This window comes from Pseudophryne corroboree, chromosome 3 (assembly GCF_028390025.1).
Source record: "Pseudophryne corroboree isolate aPseCor3 chromosome 3, aPseCor3.hap2, whole genome shotgun sequence".
In the NCBI taxonomy this organism is placed as follows: domain Eukaryota; kingdom Metazoa; phylum Chordata; class Amphibia; order Anura; family Myobatrachidae; genus Pseudophryne; species Pseudophryne corroboree.
In genome coordinates this window covers 585,843,631-585,860,474 of record NC_086446.1, presented here as the reverse complement: position 1 = coordinate 585,860,474, position 16,844 = coordinate 585,843,631, and the positions used below count along the sequence as shown (strand labels likewise).

At 46.9% G+C, this 16,844-nt stretch overlaps 1 protein-coding gene across 4 annotated transcripts in view; it reads left to right on the top strand.

Moving 5' to 3' along the window:
• Nucleotides 1-16,844, top strand: part of ADAMTS14 (ADAM metallopeptidase with thrombospondin type 1 motif 14) — a 363,846-nt gene that overhangs the window by 264,683 nt on the left and 82,319 nt on the right. For all 4 annotated transcript variants that reach the window (XM_063961436.1, XM_063961435.1, XM_063961437.1 and 1 more), the window contains exons 17-19: nt 1,078-1,243; nt 3,347-3,479; nt 5,598-5,805. In XM_063961436.1, the coding sequence (XP_063817506.1) occupies nt 1,078-1,243; nt 3,347-3,479; nt 5,598-5,805 (507 nt within the window). The remainder of the gene's footprint in view (nt 1-1,077; nt 1,244-3,346; nt 3,480-5,597; nt 5,806-16,844) is intronic.

The following is a 16,844-nucleotide window of genomic DNA, read 5'->3' as shown; positions in this document are numbered from 1 at the left end:
TATGTATTAAGCCTTAGAGAGACAAAAAGGGGGAGATGTACTAAGCAGTGAAAAGAGTGAAGAAGTGAGCCAGTGGAGAAGTTGCTGATGTACCGATTGGTTCCCATGGGCAAATTCTCCACTGGCTCAATACTCCACTCTTTTCTCTGCTTAGTACATCTCCCCTAAAGTACCAGCCAATCAGCTCCCAGCTACCATGTTACAGGCTATTCGGTCCATTTATCAATGAGTTTTAGCTATTTAATATTCATTGCGTATGAAAACTGGTGCTCCAGCTAATCAGCTCCTAACTTCATGTGTTTTAAAAATGACAATTGGGAGCTGATTGGCTGGAGCACCATTTATCATGTTTAAGTAGCTAACACTCATTGATAAATGAGCCCCTTGTTTGAAAAATTACAGGAGCTGGTTGAGTAGAACTTTATCTCTCCACTTTAGCTCTCTCCAAGTATGAGCCCCAGTGTTTAAAGGCTATAGGGAGATTTAAGCAAGGCAGGTAATTGTTTTATTCTACGTGTCTTTATTGCAGTTATTGTCATTATTTTATTTGATGATCCATTTGTTTGTTTGTATGGTTTGCCATGCCCTGTGTGTAATGTTCATGAGCTTGGGTTACACAATCCTGGGGATCTCAGGGGTACTTCTCTATATTGGGTATAATGCACAAAGATCAATGTTTTCCTTCCGGTAATTATCTCCAGTATGTGCCGGCTGACGTCCCATTGAAACTTTTTATTAAATCTATTGATGCTATACTGGGTGACTGCTTCCTTCAGCAAAGCATGTAATGCACGACACTGTGTTGGCATAAACAGAAATCACTCAAATAGCAATAAAAAAATCTTTAAAGACTGTAAATGAATATAAATGCCAGTTAAACTTGATTATCTGTCAGGTACAGTATATTACATACTGTATAGTGCATAGATCTGTATTCATGTAATAATGATGTCAGCAGACACGTAAGCTTGCACCTTATTATGTTATTGGAGTACATTAGTCTCCTGTTTCATAAGCTTTGATTAGCAATTTTCCATGTTAGACAATCTATCAGGACTTTGTTTTGTTGCCCTGAAGGTTGTGCCCCAGGAGGAGGAGCTGAAAAGCAGCTATACATATAAATATATTATCCATGAAGACCTCTTACCAATGATCAGTAACAACAATGTACTCCTGGAGGAGATGGATGCTTATGAATGGGCTCTGAAAAGTTGGTCCCTGTGTTCTAAGGCCTGTGGAGGAGGTAAGTGATGTGCTCATGTTTACATGGCTCCTATACAAATACACCTGCAGGATGTCTGATATGTTTGCCTATGACGGTTGTGCAGATAAGTACAAGCAATATGTGTGTTTGTGCTCTTGTAGAGCAGTTTCACGAGTCTTACAATCAGGTGCTCTATCCCTAGTATTTTACATTTGGATTTATATTCCTAAATCCTTTACTTTACAGTATGTCATTTTCCAATGGAATTATGCAAATTAGACAATATTAATCATTGTGTTTTGTGTATTACTAAAATAAGGTTGTGGAGTCAGTAAGGTATGGCTTACTGTCGTCGTCACGATGGATTGGGCAGTATGTATGTACAACACACTGCCCGATCCGGCTATAGATATATCTGCAGATCAGTTGATCTGCAGATATATCTACCAGTGTGTACCTAGCATTACTGATTCCACACCCCTGTGCTCAACGTTAAGCTGACTCTATATATGATACAGAATTATTTTAGTCCCACTTTAATGGCATCAGCTGACATTTTCAGGAGGCAGAGCAGGCAGTAGACACGCAGCTTGAATTGCGTACCCAGTGCACTTTGTTAATTCAGCCCGCAATGTTACACCTTTCTACTTTTTTCTTTATTGATCGTAGTGGAGTAAAATGAAACTCGTACTGTAGCTGTTATGCAGAATTAGTTTTGCATTTTTTTTAAAATGCAATCACGAATAATAAATAATCCAGGTTTACAGTGTTCTGGTTGGCAATCAAAATCTATTACATAAAATTCTCAACACTGGACTCAGTATTGGCGAAAAGTCTGTTAGGATTATTGGCACAGATACAGTCTGGTTCTTGGGTTTATCGTGACTATGCAGCTTCTTATGGTCTATTAATAACGGTATCCCTTGTGTCTTAGTTTTATTAATGTCGGAATTTAGATTTGGGCGGGGTAATATTGTTTCTGTGCAGGATAAATACTGGCTGCTTTTGCATGTAGCCACAAATGTTAGACAGTTTTATTTTTAAACTGCAAATTAGATTTCAGTTTGAACACACCCCACCCAAATCTAACTCTCTCTGCACATGTTACATCTGCCCCACCTGTGGTGCAACGTGGCTTTGTCCATTTGTGTGCTTTATTGCTTTGCTTACAAACCTGGATCAGGCCCATTATTATCTTTTAATTATATGGTGCAACAAAAGTTCCACAGAACCCGACATAGGAGTAATATATAACAAATTGTACAAGTACAGAATAGTACTTAAATTACATAACTATGGGGGTAATTCCAAGTTGATTGCAGCAGGAATTTTGTTAGCAGTTGGGCAAAACCATGTGCACTGCAGGGGAGGCAGATATAACATGTGCAGAGAGAGTTAGATTTGGGTGGGGTGTGTTCAATCTGCAATCTAATTTGCAGTGTAAAAATAAAGCAGCCAGTATTTACCCTGCACAGAAACAAAATAACCCACCCAAATCTAACTCTCCCTGCACATGTTATATCTGCCACACCTGCAGTGCACATGGTTTTGCCCAATTGCTAAAAAAATTCCTGCTGCGATCAACTTGGAATTACCCCCTATGTGGAGAATACATAGGGGAGAGGCCCTGCTTGCTAGAGTTTACAATCTAGGGCAGAGGTTCTCAAACTCGGTCCTCGGGAGCCCACACAGTGCATGTTTTGCAGGTAATCCAGCAGGTGCACAGGTGTATTAATTACTCACTGACACATTTTAAAAGGTCCACAGGTGGAGCTAATTATTTCACTTGCGATTCTGTGAGGAGACCTGCAAAACATGCACTGTGTGTGCCCCCGAGGACCGAGTTTGAGAACCTCTGATCTAGGGTAATGCAAGCTCCAGTAAGCTTAATACATTTACATTTTTATCCACTTCTGAATAGGAATTGATGTGCAGCATCTGTGCACTTATCTTGCCTTTTATTTGTTAAATGGCCACAAAAAACAAACAAAAAAACAACAACATTTGTACACCTAAATAAATCAAGAAAACCTTACCCATGGGAGTGACCCTAACTTTGTAGTTTGGCTTACAACTCAGCATTGACATAAAAATAATGCATTGGAGTTTTGAGACAACTATCTTATTTCTACTGTATTGTAGGTATTCAGTATACAAAGTATGGATGTCGGAGAAAGGGCGACAACAGGATGGTTCAACGTACCCTTTGTGACAATAATAAAAAGCCAAAACCAATACGTAAACGGTGTAACCTGCACGAATGCTCCCAGCCAGGGTATGAACAAGTTAGTAATATGAAGTGGTCCTCACATAAATAAATGTGTTGTTTATTCGTTCTATTAGTTAGTCTCCGATAACCAGAGCCGGCCTTAGGCATAGGCAAACTAGGCAAATGCCTAGGGCATTTGGTATGCTTAGGGGCACCAGCAGCTTCTGCTGATTAAAATGATATGCGGCATGCCTATATTCTGTGTGTCACTCTGGCTGTATCTGCATACGATAGGCTGCGTGTATTCCTGGAAATCACTGTAATGCAGCATTTCGTATGCAGATACAGCCGCAGTTGCACACAGAATATAGACATGCTGCATATCAGTTTAATCAGCAGAAGCTGCTTGTGCGTCCTAGCCACATAGTAATGCAAATAAGATGCATTTTCATCAAAAAAGGCCCCCGACGTTAGCAGAGCTGCCAGCTGACTCATGCCAGGCATTTCCTGCAGAACTAGCGGCGGTGCTAGGGGGCACCAGCCAAAATCTTGCCTAGGGCATCATATTGGTTAGGGCCGGCTCTGCCGATAACTACAGATGAGTCCAAATTAATGCAAGCAGTTGAAGGATTTACAATTGCTGTATTAATGTATTAATTCATATATATTATATGATGCAACAGAATAAATACTGTACCTAACAATATAAGACAAAGATAACACATATTACAACACTAAGGTGCCCATTTATCATAGAATATTTACAGCTACTGTGCTTCTCAAAAACACTCGTTTTCGGGGATTAGCCCCAAATATTAAGTATTCCTGTAATGAACGTAGGAGGGACCGCAGCAGAGATCTCAAGTACCTTCTGCAGTGCAATCCCTCCATTTCTGCCGGCAGTCACATCCCCCATAGGTTTCTATGGATTATGTGATGCTGCCAGATTTACCAATATCCAGAATGCTAAATATTTACAATATTAACCCCCACAGTTACCGCAATTTGCAGTAGCCTGTTGTAACCTATGGGCTACAGATCGCGGCTGTAGTTCCATCAGAGTTACCAAGAAACCTCTGCCAGAAATGGCCACTGTGCTTGTCGGTCGGCCTGAACGCGTATGCACATCGGCCCCGACACCATACGCAGCATATCGCGGGGACCCCTGCCTGGGCAGGATGATACCTTCACCCAATGTGATCGCATTCTGCAATGCAATCTTGGGCGCTAATATCGCGCCCATGCAATCAATGATAACTGGGATCTTAAGTGTTATAAGAGGATGAAGCAGTAAGATATTTTACCGTAAAAGCTTACACTCCAATTAGAAATCGGAAATATGGTGGGCATGTTTACTAAGCTGCAGCTTTTCAAAGCGGACAATTATTGTGGTTTTGCCCGCAGATGTAGTATAGTAATTATCCCTCCTTTTTCCAGGGGGAAATCCTGAACACATGACCTCCTTGTACTTGCGTGCGCCCAGTTCCAGAATGTGCACAGATTGAAAACACGCAAGACACACTCTGCTAATGAGCATACGTTTAGTTTAGCATCAGATCTTAGGTATTTTGTCAAGTGTTCTCTCGATGCTAGTACACATGGGCTCGTCCTGATGCTCAGCCTGGACTCCAAGTGACCTAATCAGTTTTCAATTTGGCAGCACACTGAGTGGATAAATAGGATAGATCGCCAACAAACAGATTACACTGAGGGTTTGCTAGTGTGATTGTCTAATTAGTGTAACACACGCCAATAGTGTCCATCTGCCCTAAAATTATCCTTAGGCATTTAAAGGGGATCATTTTTAAGAGTGCCGATACCATATTGCAGCCACTCGCGGTGGTGTTAGAGCCAGTATCGGTCATGTGTGGCCATCTATAGTTAGCTTAGAGCTTTACATCTGGGTATTGCCACTGCAGCCTCAGGAAGCACGCCGAACAGCACAGTCACAGGTCACGTAACATGTATGGTATATGAACCACAGTGACATCATGATTCATTTAGATGTTTATTGATCCTGAAATACAACTTCTTTTCATTTATATCCTGTAGTACTGTTTGTAAACATGGTTTTGATTTGAACTTGTTATGTATTCTAAGATGCTGTAAAATCTAACAGTATTAGTATATATAAATGGAAAATAAAGTATAAGAAATGAGGAGCTCATTTTATTCTGCTTGTAGATGGGTAGCCGACGAGTGGGGAGCATGCAGCAAGACATGTGGGAAACTTGGTGTCCAGATCAGGCTGGTCCAGTGCATACAGCATCTGCACAATGGAACAAACCGGACGGTCCATACAAAGTACTGCACTGCTGAACGCCCAGAGCCGAGAAGACCGTGCAACCGTATCTCATGTCCCGCACAGTGGAGAACAGGGGCCTGGTCACAGGTTAGTCATTGTACAGCAGTCAGATATTGGCGATTTGGCATAATGGCTAGATGTAATAATGTAACTGTGGTATTACAGCCGCGTATATAATCTTATCAATATAACGACCATTAATGACAATAGGATGCTCTGTGTTAAAGAACTACTGGTTATGGGCCTAATTCAGTAAGGATTACAAATTCTGCTAATTAGCAGAATTTGCAATCCTTTGGAGCACATGCTGGGGGCGCTCATCGCTGGGCAAAGCCGCCCAGCATGCTGACCGGAGCCTCCCCCCGATGAACAAGCAGAAATTGTGAATGCATTGCAATTTCTGCTTGTTAGCAGAAACTAAGGAAGCCGCCCGCAGGAGGCCCGCCACCATCTTCCCAATCGGGGTGGCTGCGTGTGACGTCACGCAGCCGCCGTGATCACGCCCCTGTTTTGCCGCCTCTGCCCCCATTCGCGCTGCACCACCCCAGCAATGCTCAGTCTCCTCTCTGGAAATGGAGAGTTGCCCCCCCCCCCCCCCCCCCCGCGACTGCTACTGCCTGATTGACAGGCAGAGGCGATCACATTTTCTGCAGCCCCCCCACAGGAAATGCAGGCGCATGCACAGGACGGGCGCTGCGAATGCGCCCTCATTTTTTTCTCAGTAATTCCGGTTGGATCGCACACTGCGATCCAACCTGAATTAGGCCCTATATTTGCAAATACTGTATATGTGGAATAGTTTTACACCTATATTCAATTACCCCGACAGGAAGTCGGGTGATGAGTCTCGCCGCCGGGGGCTATATAATTAGCCCCGATAAACCTGTGTGTTTACGGGTGAAACAATAAGATTTTACTTACCGATAAATCTATTTCTCATAGTCCGTAGTGGATGCTGGGGACTCCGTCAGGACCATGGGGAATAGCGGCTCCGCAGGAGACAGGGCACAAAAGCAAGCTTTTAGGATCACATGGTGTGTACTGGCTCCTCCCCCCATGACCCTCCTCCAAGCCTCAGTTAGGTACTGTGCCCGGACGAGCGTACACAATAAGGAAGGATCTTGAATCCCGGGTAAGACTCATACCAGCCACACCAATCACACCGTACAACTTGTGATTTGAACCCAGTTAACAGTATGATAACAATGAAGTAGCCTCTAAAAAAGATGGCTCACAACAATAATAACCCGATTTTTTTTGTAACAATAACTATGTACAAGTAATGCAGACAATCCGCACTTGGGATGGGCGCCCAGCATCCACTTCGGACTATGAGAAATAGATTTATCGGTAAGTAAAATCTTATTTTCTCTAACGTCCTAGTGGATGCTGGGGACTCCGTCAGGACCATGGGGATTATACCAAAGCTCCCAAACGGGCGGGAGAGTGCGGATGACTCTGCAGCACCGAATGAGAGAACTCCAGGTCCTCCTCAGCCAGGGTATCAAATTTGTAGAATTTAGCAAACGTGTTTGCCCCTGACCAAGTAGCTGCTCGGCAAAGTTGTAAAGCCGAGACCCCTCGGGCAGCCGCCCAAGATGAGCCCACCTTCCTTGTGGAATGGGCATTTACAGATTTTGGCTGTGGCAGGCCTGCCACAGAATGTGCAAGCTGAATTGTACTACAAATCCAACGAGCAATAGTCTGCTTAGAAGCAGGAGCACCCAGCTTTTTGGGTGCCTACAATATAAACAGCAAGTCAGACTTTCTGACTCCAGCCGTCCTGGAATTATATATATATATATATTTTCAGGGCCCTGACAACGTCTAGCGACTTGGAGTCCTCCAAGTCCCTAGTAGCCGCAGGCACCACAATAGGTTGTTTCAGGTGAAACGCTGACACCACCTTAGGAAGAAACTGGGGACGAGTCCGCAGTTCTGCCCTGTCCGAATGGAAAATCAAATATGGGCTTTTGTAAGACAAAGCCGCCAATTTTGACAATCGCCTGGCCGAGGCCAGGGCCAACAGCATGGTCACTTTCCATGTGAGATATTTCAAATCCACAGATTTGAGTGGTTCAAACCAATATGATTTGAGGAATCCCAACACTACGTTGAGATCCCACGGTGCCACTGGAGGCACACAAGGGCTGTATATGCAATACTCCCTTGACAAACGTCTGGACTTCAGGAACTGAAGCCAATTCTTTCTGGAAGAAAATCTATAGGGCCGAAACTTGAACCTTAATGGACCCCAATTTGAGGCTCATAGACACTCCTGTTTGCAGGAAGTGCAGAAATCGACCTAGTTGAAATTTTTTCGTGGGGCCTTCCTGGCCTCACCCACGCAACATATTTTTACCACATGTGGTGATAACGTTGTGCGGTCACCTCCTTCCTGGCTTTGACCAGGGTAGGTATGACCTCTTCCGGAATGCCTTTTCCCTTAGGATCCGGCGTTCAAACCGCCATGCCGTCAAACGCAGTCGCGGTAAGTCTTGGAACAGACAAGGTCCCTGCTGGAGCAGGTCCTTTCTTAAAGGCCGATGCCACGGTTCCTCTTGGAACAGACATGGTACTTGCTGAAAGCAAATCCCTTCTTAGCTCCCGAGGCCATTAGTCCTCTGTGAGCATCTCTTGAAGTTCCGGTTACCAAGTCCCTCTTGGCCAATCCGGAGCCACGAGTATAGTTCTTACTCCTCTATGTCTTATAATTCTCAATACCTTGGTTATGAGAAGCAGAGGAGGGAACACATACACCGACTGTTACACCCACGGTGTTACCAGGACGTCCACAGCTATCGCCTGAAGGTCTCGTGACCTGGCGCAATACCTGTCCCATTTTTTGTTCGGGCGGGACGCCATCATGTCCACCTTTGGTCTTTCCCAACGGTTCACAATCATGCGGAAAACTTCCCGATGAAGTTCCCACTCTCCCGGGTGGAGGTCGTGCCTGCTGAGGAAGTCTGCTTCCCAGTCGTCCACTCCCGGAATGAACACTGCTGACAGTGCTATCACATGATTTTCCGCCTAGCGAAAAATCCTTGCAGTTTTGCCACTGCCCTCCTGCTTCTTGTGCCGCCCTTTCTGTTTACGTGGGCGACTGCCGTGATGTTATACCACTGGATCAATACCGGCTGACCTTGAAGCAGAGGTCTTGCTAAGCTTAGAGCATTATAAATTTGCTCTTAGCTCCAGTATATTTATGTGGAGAGAATTCTCCAGACTTGATCACACTCCTTGTGTGACTGCTCCCCAGCCTCTCAGGCTGGCCTCCGTGGTCACGAGCATCCAATCCTGAATGCCGAATCTGCGGCCCTCTAGAAGATGAGCACTCTGTAATCACCACAGGAGAGACACCCTTGTCCTTGGATATAGGGTTATCCGCTGATGCATCTGAAGATGCGATCCGGACCATTTGTCCAGCAGATCCCACTGAAGAGTTCTTGCGTGAAATCTGCCGAATGGAAGCGCTTCGTAATAAGCCACCATTTTTACCAGGACTCTTGTGCAATGATGCACTGACACTTTTCCTGGTTTTAGGAGGATCCCGATTAGCTCGGATAACTCCCTGGCTTTCTCCTCTGGGAGAAACACCTTTTCCTGGACTGTGTCCAGAATCATCCCTAGGACCAGCAGACGTGTCGTCGGAACAACTGCGGTTTTGGAATATTTAGAATCCACCCGTGCTGTCGTAGAACTACTTGAGATAGTGCTACTCCGACCTCCAACTGTTCTCTGGACCTTGTTCTTATCAGGAGGTCGTCCATTTTCTTTGAAGACGAATCCTCCTTTCGGTCATTACCTTGGTAAGGACCCGGGGTGCCTTGGACAATCCAACGGCATCGTCTTGAAACTGATAGTGACAGTTCTGTACCACGAACCTGAGGTACCCTTGGTGAGAAAAGGCAAATTTTGGGACATGGAGGTAAGCATCCCTGATGTCCCGGGACACCATATAGTCCCCTTGTTCTTTGCTATCACTGCTCTGAGTGACTCCATCTGGATTTGAACCCTTGTAAGTGTTCAAATTTTTCAGATTTAGAATAGGTCTCACCTAGCCTTCAGTACCACCATATAGTGTGGAGTAATACCCCTTTCCTTGTTGTCGGAGGGGTAATTTTATTATCACCTGCTGGGAATACAGCTTGTGAATTGTTTTCAATACTGCCTCCCTGTCGGAGGGAGACATTGGTACAGCAGACTACAGGAACCTGCGAGGGGGGAAACCTCTCGACATTCCAATCTGTACCCCTTGGATACTACTTGTAGGATCCAGGGGTCCTGTACGGTCCCAGCGTCATGCTGAGAACTTGGTAGAAGCGGTGGAGGGCTTCTGTTCCTGGGAATGGGCTGCCTGCTGCAGTCTTCTTCCCTTTCCTCTATCCCTGGGCAGATATGACTCTTATAGGGACGAAAGGACTGAGGCTGAAAAGACGGTGTCTTTTTCTGCAGAGATGTGACTTAGGGTAAAAAACGGTGGATTTTCCAGCAGTTGCCCTGGCCACCAGGTCCCATGGACCGACCCCAAATAACTCCTCCCCTTTATACGGCAATACATCTTTGTGCCGTTTGGAATCTGCATCACCTGACCACTGTCGTGTCCATAAACATCTTCTTGCAGATATGGACATCGCATTTACTCTTGATGCCAGAGTGCAAATATCCCTCTGCGCATCTCACATATATAGAAATGCATCCTTTAAATGCTCTATAGTCAATAAAATACTGTCCCTGTCAAAGGTATCAATATTTTTAGTCAGGGAATCCGACCAAGCCACCTCAGCTCTGCACATCCAGGCTGAGGCGATCGCTGGTCGCAGTATAACACCAGCATGTGTGTGTATACTTTTTAGGATATTTTTCAGCCTCCTATCAGCTGGCTCCTTAAGTACGGCCCTATCCGTAGATGGTACCGCTACTTGTTCTGATAAGCGTGTGAGCGCCTTATCCACCCTGAGGGGTGTTTCCCACCGCGCCTTAACTTCTGGCGGGAAAGGGTATACCGCCAATAATTTTCTATCGGGGGAAACCCACGCATCATCACACACTTCATTTAATTTATCTGATTCAGGAAAAACTACAGGTAGTTTTTTCACCTCACACATAATACCCTTTTTTGTGGTACTTGGAGTATCAGAAATATGTAACACCTCCTTCATTGCCCTTAACGTGTGGCCCTAAAAGAAAATACGTTTGTTTCTTCACCGTCGACACTGAAATCAGTGTCCGTGTCTGGGTCTGTGTCGACCGACTGAGGTAAATGGGCATTTTACAGCCCCTGACGGTGTTTGAGACGCCTGGACAGATACTAATTTGTTCGCCGGCCCTCTCATGTCGTCAACCGGCTTGCAGCGTGTTGACATTGTCACGTAATTTCCATAAATAAGCCATCCATTCCGGTGTCGACTCCCTAGAGAGTGACATCACCATTACAGGCAATTTGCTCCGCCTCCTCACCAATATTTTCCTCATACATGTCGACACACACGTACCGACATACAGCACACACATAGGGAATGCTCTGATAGAGGACAGGACCCACTAGCCCTTTGGGGAGACAGAGGGAGAGTTTGCCAGCACACACCAAAACGCTATAATTATCCAGGGACAACCTTTATATAAGTGTTCCTCCCTTATAGCATTTTAATATATATACATATCGCCAGATCAGTGCCCCCCCTCTCTGTTTTAACCCTGTTTCTGTAGTGCAGTGCAGGGGAGAGCATGGGAGCCTTCCCACCAGCCTTTCTGTGAGGGAAAATGGCGCTGTGTGCTGAGGAGAATAGGCCCCGCCCCCTTTTCGGCGGGCTTCTTCTCCGGAGTTTTAGATATCTGGCAGGGGTTAAATACATCCATATAGCCTCAAGGGCTATATGTGATGTATTTTTCGCCATACAGGTATTATACATTGCTGCCCAGGGCGCCCCCCTCCAGCGCCCTGCACCCTCCGTGACCGCTGTGTGAAGTGTGCTGACAACAATGGCGCACAGCTGCAGTGCTGTGCGCTACCTGATGAAGACTGAGAGTCTTCTGCCGCCTGGTTCCGGACCTCTTCATCTTCAGCGTCTGCAAGGGGGGTCGGCGGCGCGGCTCCGGGACGAACCCCAGGGCGAGCCCTGTGTTCCGACTCCCTCTGGAGCTATGTCCAGTAGCCTAAGAATCCAATCCATCCTGCACGCAGGTGAGTTGAAAATCTCTCCCCTAAGTCCCTCGATGCAGTGAGCCTGTTGCCAGCAGGACTCACTGAAAATAAAGAACCTAAAAACTTTTTCTAAGTAACTCTTTAAGAGAGCCACCTAGATTGCACCCTTCTCGGCCGGGCACAAAAACCTAACTGAGGCTTGGAGGAGGGTCATGGGGGGAGGAGCCAGTACACACCATGTGATCCTAAAAGCTTGCTTTTGTGCCCTGTCTCCTGCGGAGCCGCTATTCCCCATGGTCCTGACGGAGTCCCCAGCATCCACTAGGACGTTAGAGAAAGTATGTTTTATCGGCCGAGCTAATCAAATAGCCCGACCGCAGCACCCGAAGAAACATCGGGGGGTTTTACTCTCTCGGGTCAAATTGAATATAGGGGTTAGACTCTTATGGGAATTGTACTATTTTATCCATTTGTCAGCGGATGTAGAAGAGGAGCTACGCACAGGCCAGTGAAGCTTGCCTGCCAGTGGCATAGTCCAATATTTCGGTCTAATGCCTCTGTCCCTCTTTACTGCCAAATTGTTGGTCTGCCTTGATAAACAGCTCCATTATGTCACAAAAAAGCTTGTAAGATTAGATTGAGTTGCTTATAATTATTATAATTTCTCTAACGTCCTAGTGGATGCTGGGGACTCCGTAAGGACCATGGGGAATAGCGGCTCCGCAGGAGACTGGGCACAGCTAAGAAAGAATTAGGACTACCTGGTGTGCACTGGCTCCTCCCACTATGACCCTCCTCCAGACCTCAGTTAGAATCCTGTGCCCGGCCGAACTGGATGCACACTAGGGGCTCTCCTGAGCTCCTAGAAAGAAAGTATATGTTAGGTTTTTTATTTTACAGTGAGATCTGCTAGCAACAGACTCACTGCAGCGAGGGACTAAGGGGAGAAGAAGCGAACCTACCTAACTGGTGGTAGCTTGGGCTTCTTAGTCTACTGGACACCATTAGCTCCAGAGGGATCGACCGCATGGAACCGGCCATTGGTGTTCGGTCCCGGAGCCGCGCCGCCGGCCCCCTTACAGAGCCAGAAGCAAGAAGAAATCCGGAAAATCGGCGGCAGAAGACATCAGTCTTCACCAAGGTAGCGCACAGCACTGCAGCTGTGCGCCATTGCTCCTCATACACACTTCACACTCCGGTCACTGAGGGTGCAGGGCGCTGGGGGGGGGGGGGCGCCCTGAGAAGCAATAAATACACCTTGGCTGGCAAATATATCACAATATATAGCCCCAGAGGCTATATATGTGTTAAATATCCCTGCCAGAATCCATAAAAAAGCGGGAGAAAAGTCAGCGAAAAAGGGGCGGAGCTATCTCCCTCAGCACACTGGCACCATTTTCTCTTCACAGTGCACCTGGAAGACAGCTCCCCAGGCTCTCCCCTGTAGTTTTCAGGCTCAAAGGGTTAAAAAGAGAGGGGGGGGGGGGCACAAAATTTAGGGCAATATTGTTATACAAGCAGCTATTGGGGGAAAAATCACTCAGTTATAGTGTTAATCCCTGCATTATATAGCGCTCTGGTGTGTGCTGGCATACTCTCTCTCTGTCTCCCCAAAGGACTTTGTGGGGTCCTGTCCTCAGTCAGAGCAATCCCTGTGTGTGTGCTGTGTGTCGGTACGGCTGTGTCGACATGTGGGATGAGGAAGGTTACGTGGAGGTGGAGCAGAGGTCGATAAATGGGATGTCGTCCCCTGTGGGGCCGACACCAGAGTGGATGGATAGGTGGAAGGTATTAAACGACAATGTCAACTCCTTACAAGGCTGGATGACGTAAAACAGCTGTGGGACAGCCGGCTTCTCAGCCCGCGCCTGCCCAGGCGTCTCAAAGGCCATCAGGGGCTCAAAAAAGCGCCCGTTACCTCAGATGGCAGACACAGATGTCGACACGGAGTCTGACTCCAGTGTCGACGAGATTGAGACATATACACAATCCACTAGGAACATCCGTTACATGATCTCGGCAATAAAAAATGTCTTACGCATTTCTGACATGAACCCAAGTACCACATAAAAGGGGTTTTATTTTTGGGGAGAAAAAGCAGCCAGTGTTTTGTTCCCCCATCAGATGAATGAATGAAGTGTGTAAAGTAGCGTGGGTTTCCCCCGATAAGAAACTGGTAATACTAAAAAGTTACTGATGGCGTACCCTTTCCCGCCAGAGGACAGGTCACGTTGGGAGATATCCCTTAGGGTGGATAAGGCGCTCACACGTTTGTCAAAAAAGGTGGCACTGCCGTATTAGGATACGGCCACCTTGAAGGAGCCTGCTGATAAAAAGCAGGAGACTATCCTGAAGTCTGTATATACACACTCAGGTTATATACTGAGACCTGCAATCTCCTCAGCATAAATAGTGCTGCTGCAGCGTGGTCTGATACCCTGTCAGATAATATTAATACTCTAGGACAGGGAAAATAGTTTGCTAACATAGAGCATATTAAAGACGTTGTCTTATATATAAAGGATGCACAGAGGGATATTTGCCGGCTGGCATCCAGAATTAATGCAATGTCCATTCTGCAAGGAGGGTATTAGAAACCCGGCAGTGGACAGGTGATGCTGCCTATAAAAGGCACATGGAGATTCTGCCTTATAAGGGTGAGGAATTGTTGGGGATGGTCTCTGGGACCTCGTATCCACAGCAACAGCTGGGAAGAATTTTTTTTTTACCTCAGGTTTCCTCACAGCCTAAGAAAGCACCGTAATTTCAGGTACAGTCCTTTCGGCTTCAGAAAAGCAAGCGGGTCAAAGGCGCTTCCTTTCTGCACAGAGACAAGGGAAGAAGGAAAAAGCTGCACCAGCAGCCAGTTCCCAGGATCAAAAATCTTCCCCCGCTTCCTCTAAGTCCACCGCTTGACGTTGGGGCTCCACAGGTGGAGACAGGTGCGGTAGGGGCGCGTCTCGGGAACTTCAGGGACCAGTGGGTTTGCCCACAGGTGGATCCCTAGGTTCTGCAAATAGTATCACAGGGATACAGGCTGGAGTTCGAGGCGACTCCCCCTCGCCGTTACCTCACCTCAGCCTTGCCTGCTGCCCTCGGAGAAAGGTAGTACTGGCGGCAATTCACAAGCTGCACTTCCAGCAGGTGAAATCTAGGTACCCCTCCTACAACAAGGCCGGGGTTACTATTCCAAAATGTTGTGGTACCGAAACCAGACGGTTCGGTGAGACCCATTCTAAAATTGAAAGCCTTGAACACTTATATACGAAGGTTCAAGTTCGAAATGGAATCGCTCAGGGCGATTATTGCAAGCCTGGATGGTATCACTGGACATCAAGGATGCTTACCTGCATGTCCCTATTTACCCTTTTCACCAGGAGTACCTCAAAATTGTGGTACAGGATTGTCATTACCAATTCCAGACGTTGCCGTTGGTCTGTCCCCGGCACCGAGGTATTTACCAAGGTAATGGCCGAAATAATTATCCCGTACTTGGACGATCTCCTTATAAAGGCGAGGTCCAGGGAGCAGTTGTTCATCGGAGTAGCACTATCTCGGGAAGTGCTACAACAGCACGGCTGAATTCTGAATATTCCAAAGTCGCAGCTGGTTCCTACGACGCGTCTATTGTTCCTGAGTATGGTTCTGGACACAGAACAGGATAAAAAGGGTTTCTCCCGGAGGAGAAGTCCAAGGAGTTGTCGTCTCTAGACAGAGACCTCCTAATATGTATACAGGTGTCGGTGCATCAATGCACGCGAGCCCTGGGAAGGATGGTAGCTTCTTACGAAGAAATTCCATTCGCCAGGTCCCATTCAAGGATTTTCCAGTGGGATCTGTTGGACATGTGGTCCGGGTCGCATCTTCAGATGCATCGGCGGATAACCCTGTCTCCAAGGGCCAGGGTGTCGTTGTTGTGGTGGCTGCAGAGTGCTCATCTTCTAGGGGGCCGCAGATTCGGCATACAGGACTGGGTCCTGGTGACCACGGATGCCAGCCTTCGAGGCTGGGGGGCAGTCACACAGGGAAGAAACTTCCAAGGCTATGGAAAAGTCAGGAGACTTCCTTACACATAAATATTCTGGAACTAAGGGCCATTTACAATGCCCTAAGTCAGGCTAGACCCCTGCTTCAACACCGGCCGGTGCTGATCCAGTCAGACAACATCACGGCGGTCGCTCATGTACACAACAGGGCGGCACAAGAAGCAGGATGGCGATGGCAGAAGCCACAAGGATTCTCCGATGGGCGGAAAATCATGTGTTAGCACTGTCAGCAGTGTTCATTCCCGGAGTGGACAACTGAGAAGCAGACTTTCTCAGAAGACACGACCTCCACCCGGGAGAGTGGGGACTTCATCCAGAAGTCTTCCAAATGATTGTACACCGTTGGGAAAGGCCACAGGTGGACATAATGGCGTCCCGCCTCAACTAAAAGTTACAAAGATATTGCGCCAGGTCAAGGACCCTCAGGCGATAGCTGTGGACGCTCTGGTAACACCGTGGGTGTACCAGTCGGTGTATGTGTTCCCTTCTCTGCCTCTCTTACCCAGGGTAATGAGAATAATAAGGAGGAGAGGAGTAAGAACTATACTCATTGTTCCGGGTTGGCCAAGAAGAGCTTGGTAACCAGAACTCCAAGAAATGATCTCAGAGGACCTATGGCCTCTGCCGCTCAGACAGGACCTGCTGCAGCAGGGGGCCTGTCTGTTTCAAGACGTACCGCGGCTGCGTTGACGGCATGGCGGTTGAACGCCGGATCCTGAAGGAAAAGGGAATTCCGGAGGAAGTTATCCCTACGCTATTTAAAGCTAGGAAAGAAGTGAACGCTAACCATTATCACCGCATAGGGCGGAAATATGTTGCGTACTGTGAGGCCAGGAAGGCCCCAAAGGTGAAATTTCAGCTAGGTCGATTTCTGCACTTCCTACAGTCAGAGGTGACTATGGGCCTGCAATTGGGTTCCATTAAGGTCCAGATTT